Source organism: Pristis pectinata, chromosome 7, assembly GCF_009764475.1.
Source record: "Pristis pectinata isolate sPriPec2 chromosome 7, sPriPec2.1.pri, whole genome shotgun sequence".
Classification (NCBI taxonomy): domain Eukaryota; kingdom Metazoa; phylum Chordata; class Chondrichthyes; order Rhinopristiformes; family Pristidae; genus Pristis; species Pristis pectinata.
In genome coordinates, this window is record NC_067411.1 from 40,814,238 (window position 1) to 40,832,125 (window position 17,888).

General features: G+C 44.0%; 1 protein-coding gene across 7 annotated transcripts in view; it reads right to left on the reverse strand.

The window, feature by feature from the left end:
* LOC127572465 (coronin-2A-like) overlaps positions 1-17,888 on the reverse strand; it is a 136,438-nt gene that overhangs the window by 20,912 nt on the left and 97,638 nt on the right. For all 7 annotated transcript variants that reach the window (XM_052019769.1, XM_052019776.1, XM_052019773.1 and 4 more), the window contains 4 exons: positions 14,796-14,912; positions 13,073-13,222; positions 9,941-10,120; positions 587-703 (listed from right to left, as the gene is read on the reverse strand). In XM_052019769.1, coding sequence (XP_051875729.1) covers positions 587-703; positions 9,941-10,120; positions 13,073-13,222; positions 14,796-14,912 — 564 coding nt within the window. The remainder of the gene's footprint in view (positions 1-586; positions 704-9,940; positions 10,121-13,072; positions 13,223-14,795; positions 14,913-17,888) is intronic.

Here is a 17,888-nt window from a genome sequence, read left to right on the forward strand (position 1 = left end):
GATGGGCCGAAGCACCCACTTCTGTGTGGTTCAACCCTATAACTCTAAAATAGACAGATTTTTGTTCCGTGGGGAGTCAAGGTTATGAGGAAGAGGAAGGAAAGCGGATTCAACACATAACCAGATCAGTCACGACCTAACTGAGCGTCGAATTAGGATCGAGGGGGCCACATGGCGCAGCAGGGCTGAGGGGGGGGCCACATGGCGCAGCAGGGCCGGGGGGGGGGGCACATGGCGCAACAGGGCCGAGGGGTGGGGGTGGGGGGGGCCACATGGCGCAGCAGGGCCCGGGGGGGGAGGGGCCACATGGCGCAGCAGGGCCGGGGGGGGGAGGGGCCACATGGTGGAGAACACTGGGACCCAGCCCTGCACCAATGAACCCCAGCCTCAGGCAGCTAATCCATCACTAATGCAGACAGCAGAACATTAGATTTCCTCCCCCTTTATGCCACCCCAGAACACCAGGCTGCTCTCCAACCCTCACAACCTCTTGATCCACAGAACCTACCAAAGTTGGAAGTCACCCCACCTCCCAGACCCCAGCACCAGGCCCTGAACCCATCAGGCTCCTCCCGCCTCCACTTACCTGATCCCAGAGAACGATTTGCCGATTGTTCCACTTGGAATAGCCTGCTGACAGTATCATTTTCAAGTTGCCCAGGTACAAAACCTTGATAGCCCTGTGGGACACGAGGCCGGATTCCTGAAAATGATTAAAACACAGCTTGTGACTGAAGGAAGAGGTGGACAGGAGCTCAACACAGAGGTAAGATGGAGTAAGGTGGAAATGCCCATCGGCACCTAATGAACATGCCACTGCGTAAAACTTTCAAAACTGTTCAAAACGTTACAGCCAGTCCCCCAGGTTATGACAGTTCTGCTCCTGAGAACTGGTTGTGTCAGAAATGAACAGAGACAGTGTGTTGGAGAGGATCACAGAAACAGCTGCGACAGGAGGGCAAGCAGGCGCGGGAAGAGTGGCCGCCAGCCAGCCTCACTGACTCAGCGAGTGACTCTGCTCAGCACTCCCAGCTCTGCTCGGCTCCACTCAGCCCCTGACTGTTGTGGCTCAGACGAGGGGGAAGGTGGGGAAAGAAGGATCGTGGAAATGCCCCGGTCCCACCCAGCAAATCCATCCCCATCCATCCCGCCGGTCTCCCAAACATTCGTCTGTATGTACGGGCTGTCCACATTCCAGTGTTTGTAACCTGGGGAGGACCTGTATATCTAAATCATGACACAAAATCTGAAGAGTCACACACACAAAGCAGTTTTTTGTGGCTGCAGAGTTAACCAACATGTAATGATTCCACAGAGGATCTTCTGTCTGCCCCCTCCTCCTCATTCCCCGTGGAGCCCACTCAGAGCAGGTTCACGCAATCCCGCTGAAACCATTTCCTGAAAATTGCTCTGCCTTTCACAAGGCCAACAGAATTTTTGACTATGGACCTTGTGTTTAAAATTCTCATCCTCATTTCCAAATCCTTAGATGGCTTCCTGCCACCTGTACACCACTCCATAGAACACTACAGAACAGAAAACAGGTCATTCGGCCCTTCTAGTCTGTGCCGAAACTTTATTCCGCTAGTCCCATTTACCTGCACCCAGTCCACAACCCTCCAGACCTCTCCCGTCCATGTATCTATCCAATTTATTCTTAAAACTTAAGAGTGAGCCCGCATTTACCACATCACATGGTAGCCCGTTCCATACTCCCACCACTCTCTGAGTGAAGAAGTTCCCCCTAATGTTCCCCCTAAACCTCTCCCCCTTCACCCTAAAGCCATGTCCTCTCGTACTTATCTCTCCTAATTTAGGTGGAAAGAGCCTACTCGCATTTACTCTGTCTATACCCCTCATAATTTTGTAAACCTCTATCAAATCTCCCCTCATTCTTCTGCGCTCCAAGGAATAAAGTCCTAACCTGTAACTCAACTCCTGAAGACCTAGCAACATTCTAGTAAATCGTCTCTGCACTCTTTCAATCTTACTGATATCCTTCCTATAGTTAGGTGACCAGAACTGTACACAATACTCCAAATTTGGTTTCACCAATGTCTTATACAACCTCACCATAATATCCCAACTCCTATACTCAATACTTTGATTTATGAATGCCAGGATGCCAAAAGCCTTCTTTACAACCCTGTCTACCTGTGATGCCACTTTCAGGGAATTATGTATCTGAACTCCCAGATCTCTTTGTTCCTCTGTACTCCTCAGTGCCCTACCATTTACTGTGTATGTCCTACCTTGATTTGTCCTTCCAAAATGTGACACCTCACACTTGTCTGCATTAAATTCCATCTGCCATTTTCTGGCCTATTTTTCCAGTTGGTCCAGATCCCTCTGCAAGCTTTGAAATCCTTCCTCGCTGTCCACAATGCCTCCAATCTTGGTGTCATCAGCAAACTTGCTGATCCAATTTACCACATTATCATCTAGATCATTGATAAAGACAACAAACAACAATGGTCCCAGCACATTTCCCTGAGGCCCACCACTAGTCACAGGCCTCCAGTCTAAGAAACAATCATCCACTACCACTCTCTGTCTTCTCCCACACAGCCAATTTCGAATCCAGTTTACAACCTTTCCATGGATACCTAGTGACTGAACCTTATGAACTAATCTCCCATGTGGGACCTTGTCAAAGGCCTTACTAAAGTCCATGTAGACAACATCCACAGCCTTTCCTTCATCTACTTTCTTAGTGACCTCCTCAAAAAACACCACAAGATTCATTAAACATGATCTACCACGCACAAAGCCATGCTGACTATCCTTAATCAACCCTTGGCTGTCCAAATACTTATATGTCCTATCTCTCAGAACACCTCCCAATAATTTACCCACTACTGATGTCAGGCTCACTGGCCTGTAATCACCTGGTTTACTCTTCGAGCCTTTCTTAAACAATGGAACAACATGAGCTATCCTCCAGTCCTCTGGCACCGCACCCGAGGCTAAGGACATTTTGAATATATCTGCCAGGACCCCTGCAATTTCTACACTAGTCTCTCTCAAGGTCCGAGGAAATATCTTGTCAGGCCCGGGGGATTTATCTACCTTTATTCACTGTAAGGCAGCAAGCACCTCCTCCTCTATATGTTTCATGACACTACTGCTTGTTTCCCTTCCTTCCATATCCACTATGCCAGTTTCCTGAGTAAATACTGATGCAAAAAAACTGTTCAAGATCTCCCCCATCTCCTGAGGCTCCACAGATAGACGACCACTCTGATCTTCTAGGGGACCAATTTTGTCCCTTACTATCCTTTTTCTCTTAATAGACTTGTAGAAACCCTTTGGGTTTACCTTCACATTATCTGCCAGAGCAACCTCATGTCTTCTTTTTGCCTTCCTGATTTCCCTCTTTAGTATTTTCTTACTTTTTCTATACTCTTCAAGTACCTCATTTGTGCCTAGTTGCCTATACCTGCTATACACCTCTCTCTTTTTCTTAACCAGATGGCCAATATCCCTTGAAAACCAAGGTACCCTATGCCTGTTAACTTTGCCTTTAATCCTGGCAGGAACATGCAAACTGCACTCTCAAAATTTCGTCTTTGAAGGCCTTCCACTTACTGAACACATCCTTGCCAGAAAACAACTTATCCCAAACCATTCTCCCCAGATCCTTTCTCATTTCCACAAAATTGGCCTTTCTCCAATTTAGAACCTCTACTCGAGGACCAGACCTATCCTTAACCATAATTAACTTGAAACTAATGACATTATGGTCACTGGACACAAAATGTTCACCTGCACATACTTCTGTCACCTGACCTGTCTGGTTCCCTAATAGGAACTCCAGTCCCACAGCTCTCCAACATCCCTGGGCCTTGTGCATTCTCGATTTCCTTCCCCCTTTAGTGGAGTAAAACATCCCCAGGCTCTCGATAGGAGTGATCGCCAGGCTGTTCTGATGCTGGGCCATGTAAGGAGAGGTTAGGGCAGGTGATAGAGACAGGCCCTAAGGAGCAGCACAAAGGGACCAGAGAGAAATGTAGAGATGGACATCTTTAAGGAAGAAATTCCCAAACACTGGGTCGATGGAACTGAAGGTTCTGTGTGTATCCCTTCAGAAATTGTAGCAGGTGACCGACTTCTCTCTATGTAATGGGGTAGAAAGTTCCCAAGAGTCTGTGTCAGCCTCTGAGGAGCAGGCATACAGTAGCAAAGTACTGGTATTGGCATTAGTTTATATTTGTCACGTGTACTGAGATACAGTGGAAAAACTTTGTCTGTGTGCCATCCAGGCAGATTGTGCCATACTACAAGACTTTCCCCTATCCTTCAGTAACTCAGTGAATGAATACAAGAAGATATTGATGTATATAAGCTCTTGGGCAAATGAGATTAGTGTAAGGTCAACCAAAGGGCCATTTTCTGTGCTGTACAGTTCTATGAATCGATATATGGCTTATGCAAAGTTGGGTGAGAGGCTCTTCTCAGCCGATCCCCTGAGGTTGCTGCAGCTGCAGTTCTGGGGTTCTAAGGTGGTTGAAGAGTCCAATGTGGGACGCACAGACTCTTCAACAGTGAGGTGTCTGATGGGGGGGGTACGTGGTTTGTAAGATGGGGCACTCCCTCTGCAACTTATGCTCCCAGTGCATTGCCTTAAAGTTCTCAATACTGAATCCTCCCTCTCCACTTTTGAGAAGTCATGGTCTGCGATTCCCAGGAGTCGGTGAGGGTGTTGTATTTCTTCAGGGAGACTTTGAGTACATGCTAGAATCTTTCCCTTTATCTTTCCGGGAATCTCTTCCCATGACCGAGCTCGGAACAGAGAATCAGTTTCCAGAATCTGATGTCGGTCAACTCTCTCTGCCCTATGGAGGTGGCCAAATGTAATTAGGGCCTTGGTGCTGGGGATGTTGGAGAGGACACTGCCGCTGGTTCACAGCGGAGCATTTTGTGGGGAAGTGTTGGTGGTATCTCTCCAACGTTTTTGAGGTAGGGGTAGTCCAGGTCTCAGAACGCAGGTGAACTTATTAGTGACAGTGGTTGCTGGAAGGAACACTTCATAGAAACTTCTCAATGACAACCCTGTTCCAGAGCCCCCCCCTCCCACATTCTTGGCTCCATCCCATGCAGCCTGTTAGTCCAGCCTTGCCGCTATTCCTGATGACGAGAAGTCAAAAAAGCCATATGCTGATTAAAATTCAACAAGGTCTCGGGAGCATAGTGTCCTGTGGAAATGCCGAGCAACTTCGATAAGACCCACTCATTGTCCACATGTGGGAGAAGATCTGCCAGGGGACCTCAGAGATGCCACGATTCCTTTTGACATTTCTGCCAATCAAGTCTATGCTGGCCCGTTGAGCAATCCCTTTCCCCCACTAATTTTCTCTGTAAACTATCCTCCGCACACTCCCGTCAGCTCCCCCCAGATTCTACCACTCACCTACTCACGAGGGACAATTTATAGTGGCCAACTAACCTCCCATCTGCATGTCTTAGGGATGTGGGATGACACTGGAGGGAACCAAAGTGGTCACAGGAAGAAACTCTACACACAGACAGCAGCGGAGGTCAGGATTGAACCTGGGTCTCTGGAGCTGTGAGCAGCAGCTCTACCAGATGTGCCACTGTGTTGCAATAATTGTTATCATCTTCAACAGAGGTGGTAACTTCTTGTGACTAAGTGACCGTGATCCACATCCTTGACTTTTGGCTTCCTTGGAAACTCACAACATTTTTGTTAAGATGTTGGCAACAGTTCCATGCAAAGAAGTTGCATAGAGCAATGGTGCCCTTAGTCAGACACTCATAGGTAGACAAACTTCAAAGGAATCTTCCTGCTGTCTGCCACAAGAAAGTCATCTCCAGGTTCTTCCTTAACCAGTTCCTCACAGCAGCCAGAGTTGCTCCCCAAATCATAGTGTGGATTCAATCTTTACAAAGACACACCCATTTTCGAATATTTCGACAAATGTTCAATGTAAAACTGGGCAGTTGTGTCTGATTTGAGGAACTTCAATTACCAACCACCTCATTGTCCACATCTGAGTGAAGGAGGATCTGTCAGGCAACCTGAGACACCACTTTGCCATATGACATAAAATGAGGCCACAGTTTGACTATGGGAATACAACACAGTGATCATACACTCCCTCACTGCAAGTTTTTTTTTGTTTCATGATATAACATTGTTAAATTTGAGGCACCAACCATTTTTCAGAACAAGTTATGGCGTGGTTGCTTTCAGGCAAAAAGCAATTTATTTTCTGGATCAGAATTGAAGGAGAGCAGAGCTTTTCGAGTGTTACAAAGATCGAGAGGGGGAGCCCATTAACTGATTGCTCACATTGGATGGTGGTAGTCACCTCTCCATCCTGAATGGAAATCACTTGGAATTAAAGATTAATCCCCTGAATATAACTGCAAAACCAAAAGATCTTTAAAAAAGGTACAATCTTTTTCTCCATTTTCCTTGAACACTTTCACTTTTTAAATTATAGTAAAATATTGGAGACGGGGAAAGCGGTTGATTGGAAAAATGGGGGCAAGAGGGAAGGGAGCTTGCTGAGAGGAGGTCACGTGACTAGACTTCCAGGAACTCACTCAACCCTTGTAACACATGCACATCTACCTCATCGTGGCCCTTGCACTTTATCTGTCTACCTGCACTGCACCACCACATTCTGCGTTCTGTTTTCTTTTTACTACCTCGATGTAATTATGTATGGCATGATCTGTCTGGATGGCAAGCCAAACAAAAGCTTTTCACCATAGTTCAGTACCTGTGACAATAATAAACCAATACCAATACATTTTTAACATAACTATTAAGACTGAGTAAATCTCAGAAACAGCTACTGTCATGAACAAGGGGCATGCTGATGAGCAAGGGGGCCTTGTGACTAAGTGACTGTGATCCTCATCCTTGAATTTCGGCTTCCTTGGAAATTCACAACATTTTTGTTAAGACGTTGGCAACAGTTCCATGCAAAGAAGTTGCATAGGGCAATGGTGCCCTTAGTCAGATATTCATAGGTAAACAAACTTCAAAAAAAGTGTGAAGGATAGCTGTTCAACTCTAAACACTGAAGCACATTTACCAATCCTCATTCTGTTTGTTTCTAATGTTGTTTATTTTAAAGTATGCATAGTGTTTTATGTGAGACATGATATTACAAGATGTACTCTGGCAAATGCAATTTGTCATATTGAATAGTTCTATAAACAGCACAATTTGTAAAAGTAAACTATTAATCTTTGTCACTATGCATGCAGTGTGCATTTCTCGTCACCTGGCTATAGGAAGGATGTCACTAAGCTGGAAAGGGTGCAGAAAAGATTCAGGAGGATGTTACTGGGACTGAAGGGCTTGAGATATAAAGAAGAGACTGGATAGACTGGGACTTTCCTCTACCTGGAGCGCAGGAGGCTGAGGGGTGACCTTATAGAGGTTTATAAAATCATGAGGGGCACAGATAAGGCAGGTAGGTCACAGTCTTTTCCCCAGGGTAGGGGAGTCTAAAACTAGAGGGCATAAGTTTAAGGTGAGGGGGAAAGATTTAAAAGGGATCTGAGGGGCAACTTTTTCCACACAGAGGGTGGTGGTAGAGGCTGGTACAATTACAACATTTAAAAGGCTTTTAGACATGTACACGGTTAGGAAAGGCTTAGAGGGATATGGGCCAAACATGGAGAAATGGGATTAGCTCAGGTAGACAAATTGATTGTCATAGACAAATTGGGCCAAAGGGCCAGTTTCCTTACTGTAATACTCTACAACTTTATTGAGACAAAGAAAAGTAATCCCCGTCAATGGGACTTCACTTGCAATTGCTTTTCTGCCTATTTAGTTCTTTTTAAACACATAAATGAGGAAACATTATATAGATTGTTAGCACAAAATTGCTTCACACTATCCTCTATCCAGGTTCCATTCCAGGGAGGTAAGAACTAAAACTGACTTACTTTCCTGGTGTAGGATAGAGATTGTACTGCACTGACTGAGGTACTGTCTCAGTTGGCACGGTAGCGTAGCGGTTAGCGCGACGCTATTACAGCGCCAGCGATCGCGGTTCAATTCCCGTCGCTGTCTGTAAGGAGTTTGTACATTCTCCTGTGTCTGCGTGGGTTTCCTCCGGGTGCTCCAGTTTCCTCCCACATTGCAAAGACGTACGGGTAGGTTAATTTGGGTTTAAAATGGGCGGCGCGGACTCATTGGGCCTAAAGGGCCTGTTACCACGCTGTAAATAAAAATTTTTAAATTTAAATTCCCACAACAGGTATTTTGAAAAAGAACAGGTAAGTTCTCTCCGGTCAATTTCTAACCCTCAATCAACATCACAAGGATAGATGAAGTGGTCGTTGTCACATTGTTCCTTGAGGAAGCTTGTTATGCAACTACTTTTCTCCACATTACCAATGCCTTTCTATTGCATCTTTAGCAGAGGAAAAACACCCTAAGGCGCTTCTTAGGAATGCTATCAAACAAAATTTGATAAAATGAGATAAAGAGGCAAAGCAGTCTCGGGGGTGGGGTGAAATTCCACAGTTCAGAGCCCAGGGCGTGAGATCCAGGGAGATGGCAATTAAAATGAAGATGGGCAAGAGGCTGGAATTTGAGGAGAGCAGAGAACTCTGAAGGTTGTAGGGCTGGGTCAGGTTACAGAGGTTAGCAGCAGGCAAGGCCAGGGAGGGATCTGAATGCCATGGAAGAGCATTGAAAAAATTTGGGAGGTTGCTGGACTGGGAGCCAACGTAGGGTAGTGGATTAGAGGAATTTGGGAGTAGAGGAACTTGCACTTAGTTATAGAGTCATACAGCACAGAAACAGGCCCTTCGGCCCAAATTGTCCATGCCAACCAAGATGTTTGTTCAAGCTAGTCCCACTTGCCTGTGTTTAGCCCATATCCCTCTAAACTTTTTCTATCCATGTACCTGTCTAAGTGCTTCTTAAGGATTGTAATTATACCCATCTCTACCACTTCCTCTGGCAGCTCATTCCACATACCCACCACCATCTGTGTGAAAAAGTTGCCCCTCCAGTCCCCTTTAAATCTTGACAACACAAGAGACTGCAGATGCTTGAATCTGGAGCAACGCACAAAGTGCTGAAGGAATCAGCGGGTCGGGCAGCATCTATGGAGGGAAATGGACAGTCGATGTTTGAAGGGTCTTTGACCCAAAATGTCAACTGCCCATTTCCCTCGATAGATGCTGCTTGACCCACTGAGTTCCTCAAGCGTTTTGTATGTTGCCTCTTTAAATCTTTCCCCTCTTACCCTATATATTTGTCCTCTCATTTTAGACTCCCCTACCCTGGGTAAAAGACTTTGACCATTCACCTTATCTATGCCCCTCATGATTTTTTATACCTCTATAAGGTCACTCCTCAGCCTTCTAAGCTCTAGGGAAAAAGAAGATCCCAGCCTACCCAGCCTGTCCTTATAACTCCATCCCTCCAGTCCCAGGAACATCCTCACGAATATTTCCCACCCCCTTTCTGGCTTAGTGACATCCTTCCTACAGCTGGCTGATCAGAACTGAGCACAATACTCCAGGTGTGGTCTCATCAACAACTTGTACAGTTGCAGCATGACATCCCAACTCCTGTACTCAATGCCCTGACTGATGAAGGTAAGTGTGCCAAATCCCTTCTTCACCACCCTGTCTACCTGTGTTGCCACTTTCAGGGAAAGAGATACCTGAACCCCTAGTTCTCTCTGTTCAACAACACTCTCAAGGGCACTACCATTTACGGTCTAAGTCCTGCCCTGGTTTAACTTACGCTCCTTAAAGGTAGAAGGCAGGAAGCTGGGCAAGAGTGTGTTGGAATAGTTAAATTCAGGAGTAACAAGATCCAAGACACTGTACAAATGCAAGTTCCTCCATTTCTCCAGTTGACATTCTAGAAAATAAATCGCAGAATTATGAGCTATCTTTATCCATTGCAGTAAGAGTAATCTTTCATTTCTACCTGTAAAACCTTTCCTGTGCGACTGTCAATCACTCGTATCTTTCTATCCCTGCAAGAAGTCACTAAGTGACTGCCGTTGGTGTTGAAGGACATGGAGAGAATTGCATCCTTGTGGCAATCCAGGATTTTCACTGGCTTCCTGATCAGTGACTCTCCTGAATTCAGGTTCCAGACCATAATCTGCAACAAAGAAGACAAAGCAGAGTTTGATGAGCGAGTATTTAACTGACAACTATTACCTTCTCATTGGCTTTCAGGGAGCCCAGCCTAGACTTACCAGAATGATATTGGAACCCCACAAATTAAATCATGAGCACAAACTAAAGATGTATTTCCTGGAGTTTAGACTGTTAAGGGGGTACTTAGTTAATCTAAAAGTAAAATGTGCAAATCCAAAATAAAAATAGAAAATACTGGAGATACTCAGAAGGTCAGCCAGTATCTGTGGAGATAGAAACTAAGTCAGTGTTTCAGGTGAGTGACTATTCATCAGAATTGCGACCATTTAGAAAGTCGGCATGTTATAAGGTGCAAAGAAGGGGGAGGAATAGGGACAACCAAAGGAATGTCTGTCATAAAGTGGAGACCAAGAGAAAATGGATAGCATTGACTGCGAGAGGTGTTGTAGTCTTCCTGATAACAGCTAATCTGTCTGGAGGAAGTGTAAAGAGAGCAAAGACAGAGGAGAGAGAATTAAAATAGGAATACTAGAACAGAAAGGTACTGGGCATTACAGTTTCTGGAGATATGAAATAAAGGGGAATGCTGGGAGATGCCCAATAGGTCAGAGAGGACCCGCAGGGCAAGAAAAGCTGAGTTGCATCAGAATTGGTCAGGGACTGAAAACCAAAAACTGCAGATGCTGGAAATCTGACACAAAAACAAAAATTGCCAGAGACACTCCACAGACCAGGCAGCATCCGTGGAGAGAAAAACTTAGCTGATGCTCCTGGTCAACCACTCTCACCATGAAAAGTCATCAACCCAAATGCCAACCTTGCCTTGTTCCCTACAGATACCTCCGACCCACCAAGCACCCTCAGCAGTCCATTCCCTTGTCATTGAACCTGCCATTTCAAATTAGCCGAAACCGTTGAATTCAATGTTGAGTGGCCAACTGCCTAGAAGTAAATGGGATGTTGTTCCTCAAGTTTATGATGGGCTTCACTGATTCAAAGTAAGAGGGCAAAAACAAACAGATCAGAGTGGGAGTGAATGAAGAATTAGAGCGACAACTGACAGGAAGCTGAGGACCAGCTACAGGGTTCTTCTCCAGACAGATTAGCTGCAATTAACAAGACTTCACCAACTCTCTCAGTTGACACCAGTCTGTGCCGTCCATTTTCTCATTATCTCCATCCTATCACAGACATTCTTTTTGTTCTCCCATCCTTCCCCCTTCTCTGCAACTTAAAACATGTCTGCTTTCTAAATTTTCCCAGCTCTGATGAAAGGTCATTGACCTGAAACTTTAACTCCGTCGCTCTTTCTCCTCAGATACTACCTGATCTGCTGAGTGTTTCCAGCACTTTATTTCAGATTTCCAGCATCTGCAGTATTTTGATGCTTGGGCATTGATAGAACAGACAGAAATAAACCACTTCTGCTGGTTAGGAAGTCCAGAACTATTGAGCATAGACCAATAAAAATCCAGACCTTTCAGAAGTGCAGTTAGGGAACATTTCTGCACTCTGAGTCTGGTAAAAATTTGGAACTCCCCTTTGCAAACAGAAACTCAGCAAGGCCAACTATGAACAATAAATCTGACATAGGTACGATTTTTGTGAACCAACAATATTACAGGATATATTTAAAATGCAGGTACATAGATTAGGTCACAAATTAGCCATGATTTAATTGAATGACAGAACAAGTCTGAGGATGGAATGGTTTCCTTCAGTCCCTCTGATAAAATCAATTAGACACAGCATAGATGGTGTGCTTTAGGTCCTTGTTCCCACGTTAGCTCTTAGATCCTGAGAAATGATGCAAACGGGGAGCTTGGTTACTACTTCCTTTACCATGTAGATATTCCCTCCAATCAGAAAACAGAGGCAGAATACATTAGACTTGAGCTGGAACAAAAACAAATTATTGCAAATAATTGCCCAGGGAGGCAGTGACAGTCAGAGGCCGGGACACAGGAAGGCTGAGACTGAAATAAATGCACATGGACCCAGGCAGACAGGCAGCACCACACACACTCCAGAGGAGGACAGATAGAGACAGTCACACACACTCTCTCTCTCTCTCTCTCTCTCTCATGGAGAGACAGACATTCAAATATAAAAACACATTTGCAAATGCAAACACACACACAGTCAAACAGGAAGAGATGTACACGCAGGCTGACAGCGATACAGACAGAGGGAAAGTGAAAGGAGTTGCTTTTTGTCAATGTTCAAGGACAGACTGATCTGAACTTTAAAGCAAAAAAAATTAAAATCACAATCAGACCAATAACCGATATACAAACCAATCCTGTTTAGACTGGCACTGCATGTGCATCCAATGGAAAATGGTACTATAAGTGGAAGAATATTTTCTTAAGAGTGAAAGCTCATGCGCTGTATAAGCACTCACAAATGGTGGCACATGTAACCTATGGCATTCAGACAATGTTCCAAACTGTTTATGCCAGTAATAATCCTCACCCACTGGCTGAATTTCAGGCCATTCCTAAACTGAATTGTAAATCTAAAGCCATGTCATCTCAGAACACAAGGAGGCCATTCAGTCCAACATGCCTGTGTCACCTCTGAAAGACATTTATCATATTCTCAGTTGGCAGAGCATTGTAGCACTATCTGCCTGACAGAGGGACTCCCCATGGAGAAGGGCAGTGTGAAGGGCTGCAACAACATTTTGCAGGGATCATGCATTTGGATTTTGTCACATCCAGTGTCTAACTCTCACACTCACCTCAGTGAGAGATGGAATCCAAGGGTAAAAAAATAACCTACGCTTGAGGTAGGATTGCTATTGATAAATACCTATTGATTTTAATAAATGCTTGCCCAAAATCAAGGTGTAAGTTAGAATGTCAAAAGAGATTAGTTTTCCATTTCTTGCTTTTGAAGCACATTGCAGTTTAGAGAGGTACAAAGGTCTTCCTGAATGTTCCTTCCTTACCCGGTAATCGTATCCAGCACTGAACAAGATATCTTTGGCTGTCGGGTGCCATTCTATGATGCCTACTCTTCGCGAATGCGACTGGAGGTCTTGCCTTGAAGTAGTTATGTTCTTGGTGATGCCGTGTTTAGGAATTTCCCAGATCTTAATCTGTCCATCGGCAAAACAAAGAAAAATTATGAGACTGCATCAGGAACATACTAGCTGTCGAGAAAGTGCTCTCAGTCATTCCTCAGAGATTTGTCGAAGTAAGTTACAATCGGTCAGATTATACCCTGGGTTCAGCTCAGCCATGCTGTGTGATCCTTTAGACAACTCCACAACAACAATTTGCATTTATATACCTCCTTTAGTGGAATAAACTGTACAAAGTGGTAAAGTGGAACAGTGGTGCTGCAGGTGGATCCTGGGATTCATCCTGACCTCCTGTGTGGAGTTTGCACGTTCTCCGAGAGAAGTGACCGAGTGGGTTTCCCCCTCACACCTCCCAGGAGCTCTGATTTTCTCCCACATTCCAAAGATGTGCGGGTCAGTAGGTAAATTGGCCTGAGTGTGTAGGTGTGTGATAGAAACTTAGGGGAGTTGATGGAAATGAGAATAGAATAAAAATGGTGCTAGTGTGGGATTAGTCTAAATGTGCTTGATGGCTGACACGGACAGTGTGCCGAAGGACCCATTTCCATGATATATCTCTGTATGAGGGCTGTTCAGGCCAAGTCATTGGGTGTATTTAAGGCAGAGATTGATATGTTCTTGATTGGTAAAGGGGTTAGGTGTTTTGGGGAGAAGGCAGCAGAATGGGGTTGAAAAATCAGCCACGATTGAATCGTGAAGCAGACTCAATGGGCTGAATGGCTTAATGAAAGGAGTTTGAGGAGATTTGGTATGTCGCCAAAGACTCTTGCAAACTTCTATAGATGTACAGTGGAGAACATTCTGACTAGTTGCATCACCACCTGGTATGGAGGCTCAAATGTACAGGATCAAAAGAGGCTGCAGAGTGTCATAAAGGATTGTAGACTCAGCCAGCTCCATCATGGCCACAACCTTCCCTGCCATCGAGGACATCTTCAAGAGGTGGCGCGTCAACAAGGCAGCATCCATCAGTAAGGACCCTCACTATCCAGGACATGCCCTCCTCACATTACTACCATCGGGGAGGAGGTATAGGAACCTGAAGACCCACACTCAACGTTTCAGGAACAGCTTCTTCCCCTCCACCATCAGATTTCTGAACAGTCCATGAACACTACCTCATTATTCCTCTTTTGCACTATTTATTTATTTTTGTGACTTATAGTAATTTTTATGTCTTGCACTGTACTGCTGCTGCAAAACAACAAATTTCACGACATATATCAGTGATAATAAACCTGATTCTGATCCTAAATCTTATGATCTTGTGACTATGAATACATTGGCATAGTTGAGGTGTTCTGCAAAAGATGAACTGAGACAGCAGTAAAGACTGACTGTCATCTCTACTAAATTACCCATTAAATAACTTGATAGTTTACATTATTCCAATTTTGCATCATTTTTGTTCTCTAAATCATTCCTAATGTACGTTCAATCATTCCTGAGAATTTCACCATTGTGAGGCTTTCATGTGAAATGTTATTAAAAAGCCTTCTGAACCAAACTAAATCAGAAAATGCTACCACCATCAATTTTCTCTGTGATCTTTCCCTGCCAGATTGAAATGCAGAACTCAAAAGCTTACCGTGCTATCTTCCGAACTGGAAGCAATGCTGTAGTCATCAAATGGATTCCATTTGATGTCCAATACATTTCCTTTGTGACCACAGACCCTTGGCTGATGTGGATCAATCTTTCCTGTCTATTAGCAGAACAATATTCAAGTTAACAACCTTGCTCAACAAAATCCTGAAAAGTACAGAGATGAAATAAAGAGCCATCTCATCAAGGTCACATTGTGTGATCACCAAATGCATTGCCGACAGAGAAGGAGATATGTGTTAAGGGAAACGTCAGAACAGCAGCAGTGGCAATTTGCAGTGATTTGACCACAACATTTACTAACGATATCTTAAAATGCCTTTGTTAAAATAAACAGGATGTATCACAAATTCATTAAAACCGCCTTTAATGCAGATTATGAGTAAGATCTATTCCTGCTGATGCCAAAATTGTATTGACAACTTAAATCTATTTTTAGCATTTACATCAAGGTGCATGGCTCCACTGAGACCTTAGAAAAAAATAGGCCAAGCTACAGTGTAAACAAGCCCCAGATTAACAAGAAAAAAAGAGCGTCTTCCTGATTTCAAATCATTTCCTAGCCAATAACATACTCTGTCAAGTGTAGTCACTATGTTAAGCTGGGAAAGGCAGCCTATTAGCTTCTACAAACAGCAATGAGGTAATGACTTCATCATCTGTTTAGGGCGGGGTAACTCACAGCCAGTACACTAGGGAGAATGCCCTTTCTCTTTGAAAGAGTGCTGAGAGATCTTTACCTGCATCTATCCTATAGGCTTTAGTTTAAAAGGTATCACTCAGCACTCTCTCAGTACTACATTGGGATGTCAACCTGGATTTTATGATCTCTTCACTGCAGTGAGACTTGACTACGAGCAGAGCTGGAAGAAGAATCCACCAAGCCACAGCCTTAGAGAGGTGACAGTCTCACACACCCCAAACAAAATGGAAACAATCTTTTCCAGGCAGACAAAGCTAGGAGTTAAATCACACTGGGAACTTCAAAGAATATTCACATATTGCCCCTTATTGAATCAGCCATGTGAGCTCACAGTAGGTTGGGAAAGCAGAGGCTAATTTCATTAGGACTGCACCACACAACATTGGTAACCCTGCATTTCATTTCTGCTAAATACCTCCAGTATTCATCAAGGTCTACCACTGCAACCTAAAGAGATTTATAACATTCAAATTGGGACCCACAGGAGGAGTAATACCAGAGAGAGTCCAACTCGTCTGCTGCTGGTAAATCAAAATATTCTTTTCTTTTTCAATCTTTTTATTAGTTTTCAAATTAATACAGATTAATATATAACATCAATGTTTGTACATGTAATACAAAGAGATCAGGAGGACAATCATGCCATAGATAATCATAAAGAACAATAAAATATAAAAAAATCTGTAGATCCAACGATCTCTTAGTAAATGAATAAAATATAAAAGAAAGAAAAAGATTTATTATATAAATAAAGAAAAAAGAGGAAAAAAAATCCCCAAATCAATAAGAAAAATTATAAACAATATATCAAACCAAACTAAACTAAACAGAAAAATTTCAAAAAAGAAAACAAACAAAAAAAAGACTGGACTAAAATTTCTCAGTAGAAACAAAGCAATATTATGTCGTCAACTCCGTTCCTCTAAAAATCAAAATATTCTATCGTCTCAGTTTTTCTTTGTATTGAATTTGTCATATCTCTCATTTTAATTTGTGTTTGTCCAAAAAACCATGGCCTAGAAATTGTCATGACCCATTACCGATGTATGGTTTGGGGTGGGTCTGCCGTTGCAAATTTCTGTAGCGCTGCTGAACCAGCGTCACACCTTTCACCCCTGCAGCACATGAAGCAAATGTAACATCTGGTATCTCTGGGGATTTGGGTAGAAGAGATGGCTAGTGCTCAGAGGCTCTAGCAGGCTTTAAATTGGGGTGGGATGGGTGGGAACCCGGGATCTGAAACAAGGGTGAGATTGGTGGGTTGGGAATCAGTACAGTGGGGGATATTCAAAGGGTATAAGGCAAGATTGGGACTTAACTATATTGGGGTCCCAGTAAGGTGCAATCTATAGAAACATTGCTAACCCAGGAGTGAACAACATAATGCTCATTCTCAGTACGACATGGCCTAATCACCCCAGCAACATCCACAGGTATTGACTTGAGTCACAAGCCACATGGAGCGTAGATGGGTCTGCCAAAAGCAGCACCAGATGTACCTCAAAATGAGGAGGTGCCAGCCTAGTGCAGCAGCAACCCGAGACTAAAGTACACTAAACAGCAAACAAAGCTTGCAGTAGACAGAGCAAAGCAATCTCACAAGCAACCATCTCTGGTCCTCCCACATTTCGTCATCGATGGTGGTGAACAACTAAACAGGAGGAGGTGGCTCCAAGAATAAGCCCGCCACCCCCCCCCCCCACCCCCGTACTCAACAATAGCAAGGTCTAGCATTTGAGTGTTAGAGACAAGACTAAACCGAATGCAAGCACGTCCAGCCAATGTGCTGAAAGGATGATTCACCTCAGCTTCCTCCTGAGATCCCCACTGGTACAGAAACCAGTCTCCAGTCAATTCTATTCTCTCCAGATGATATCAAGAAATGGCTGAGAGAACTGGATGCAGCAAAAGCTATAGGACAGCAAATGATAACCTAGGCATATCCTGAAAAATGAAGTTTAGAGAAGTCTTTAACTCCTATTTTTTTTCATTGTGGATTGATTGTTTTATTTCCAATAAATCTGGTCATGATGAACATTTTGTTTTAAATAATGTGGCATGATTAGCATTTTTTGGATTTGTAGGGCATCTTTGGCAAGACCAGCATTCATTGCCCATCCCTAACTATCCTTGGGGCGAAGCACTGCAGTCCAGCTGGTGAAGGTACTCCCACAGTATTAATGGGAAGGAAGCTCCAGGATTTAGACTCAGAGAAAACGAAGGAACAGTGACATATTTCCATGTCAGGTGAGTGTGCGGCTTGGAGAGGAACCTGCAGGTGACGGGTGTTCCCAAGTGTACATAACCGCTGTACTTCTTGGTGGTTTGGGAGATGTTGCAGTGCATTTGTATGTGGCACACACTGCATCCACA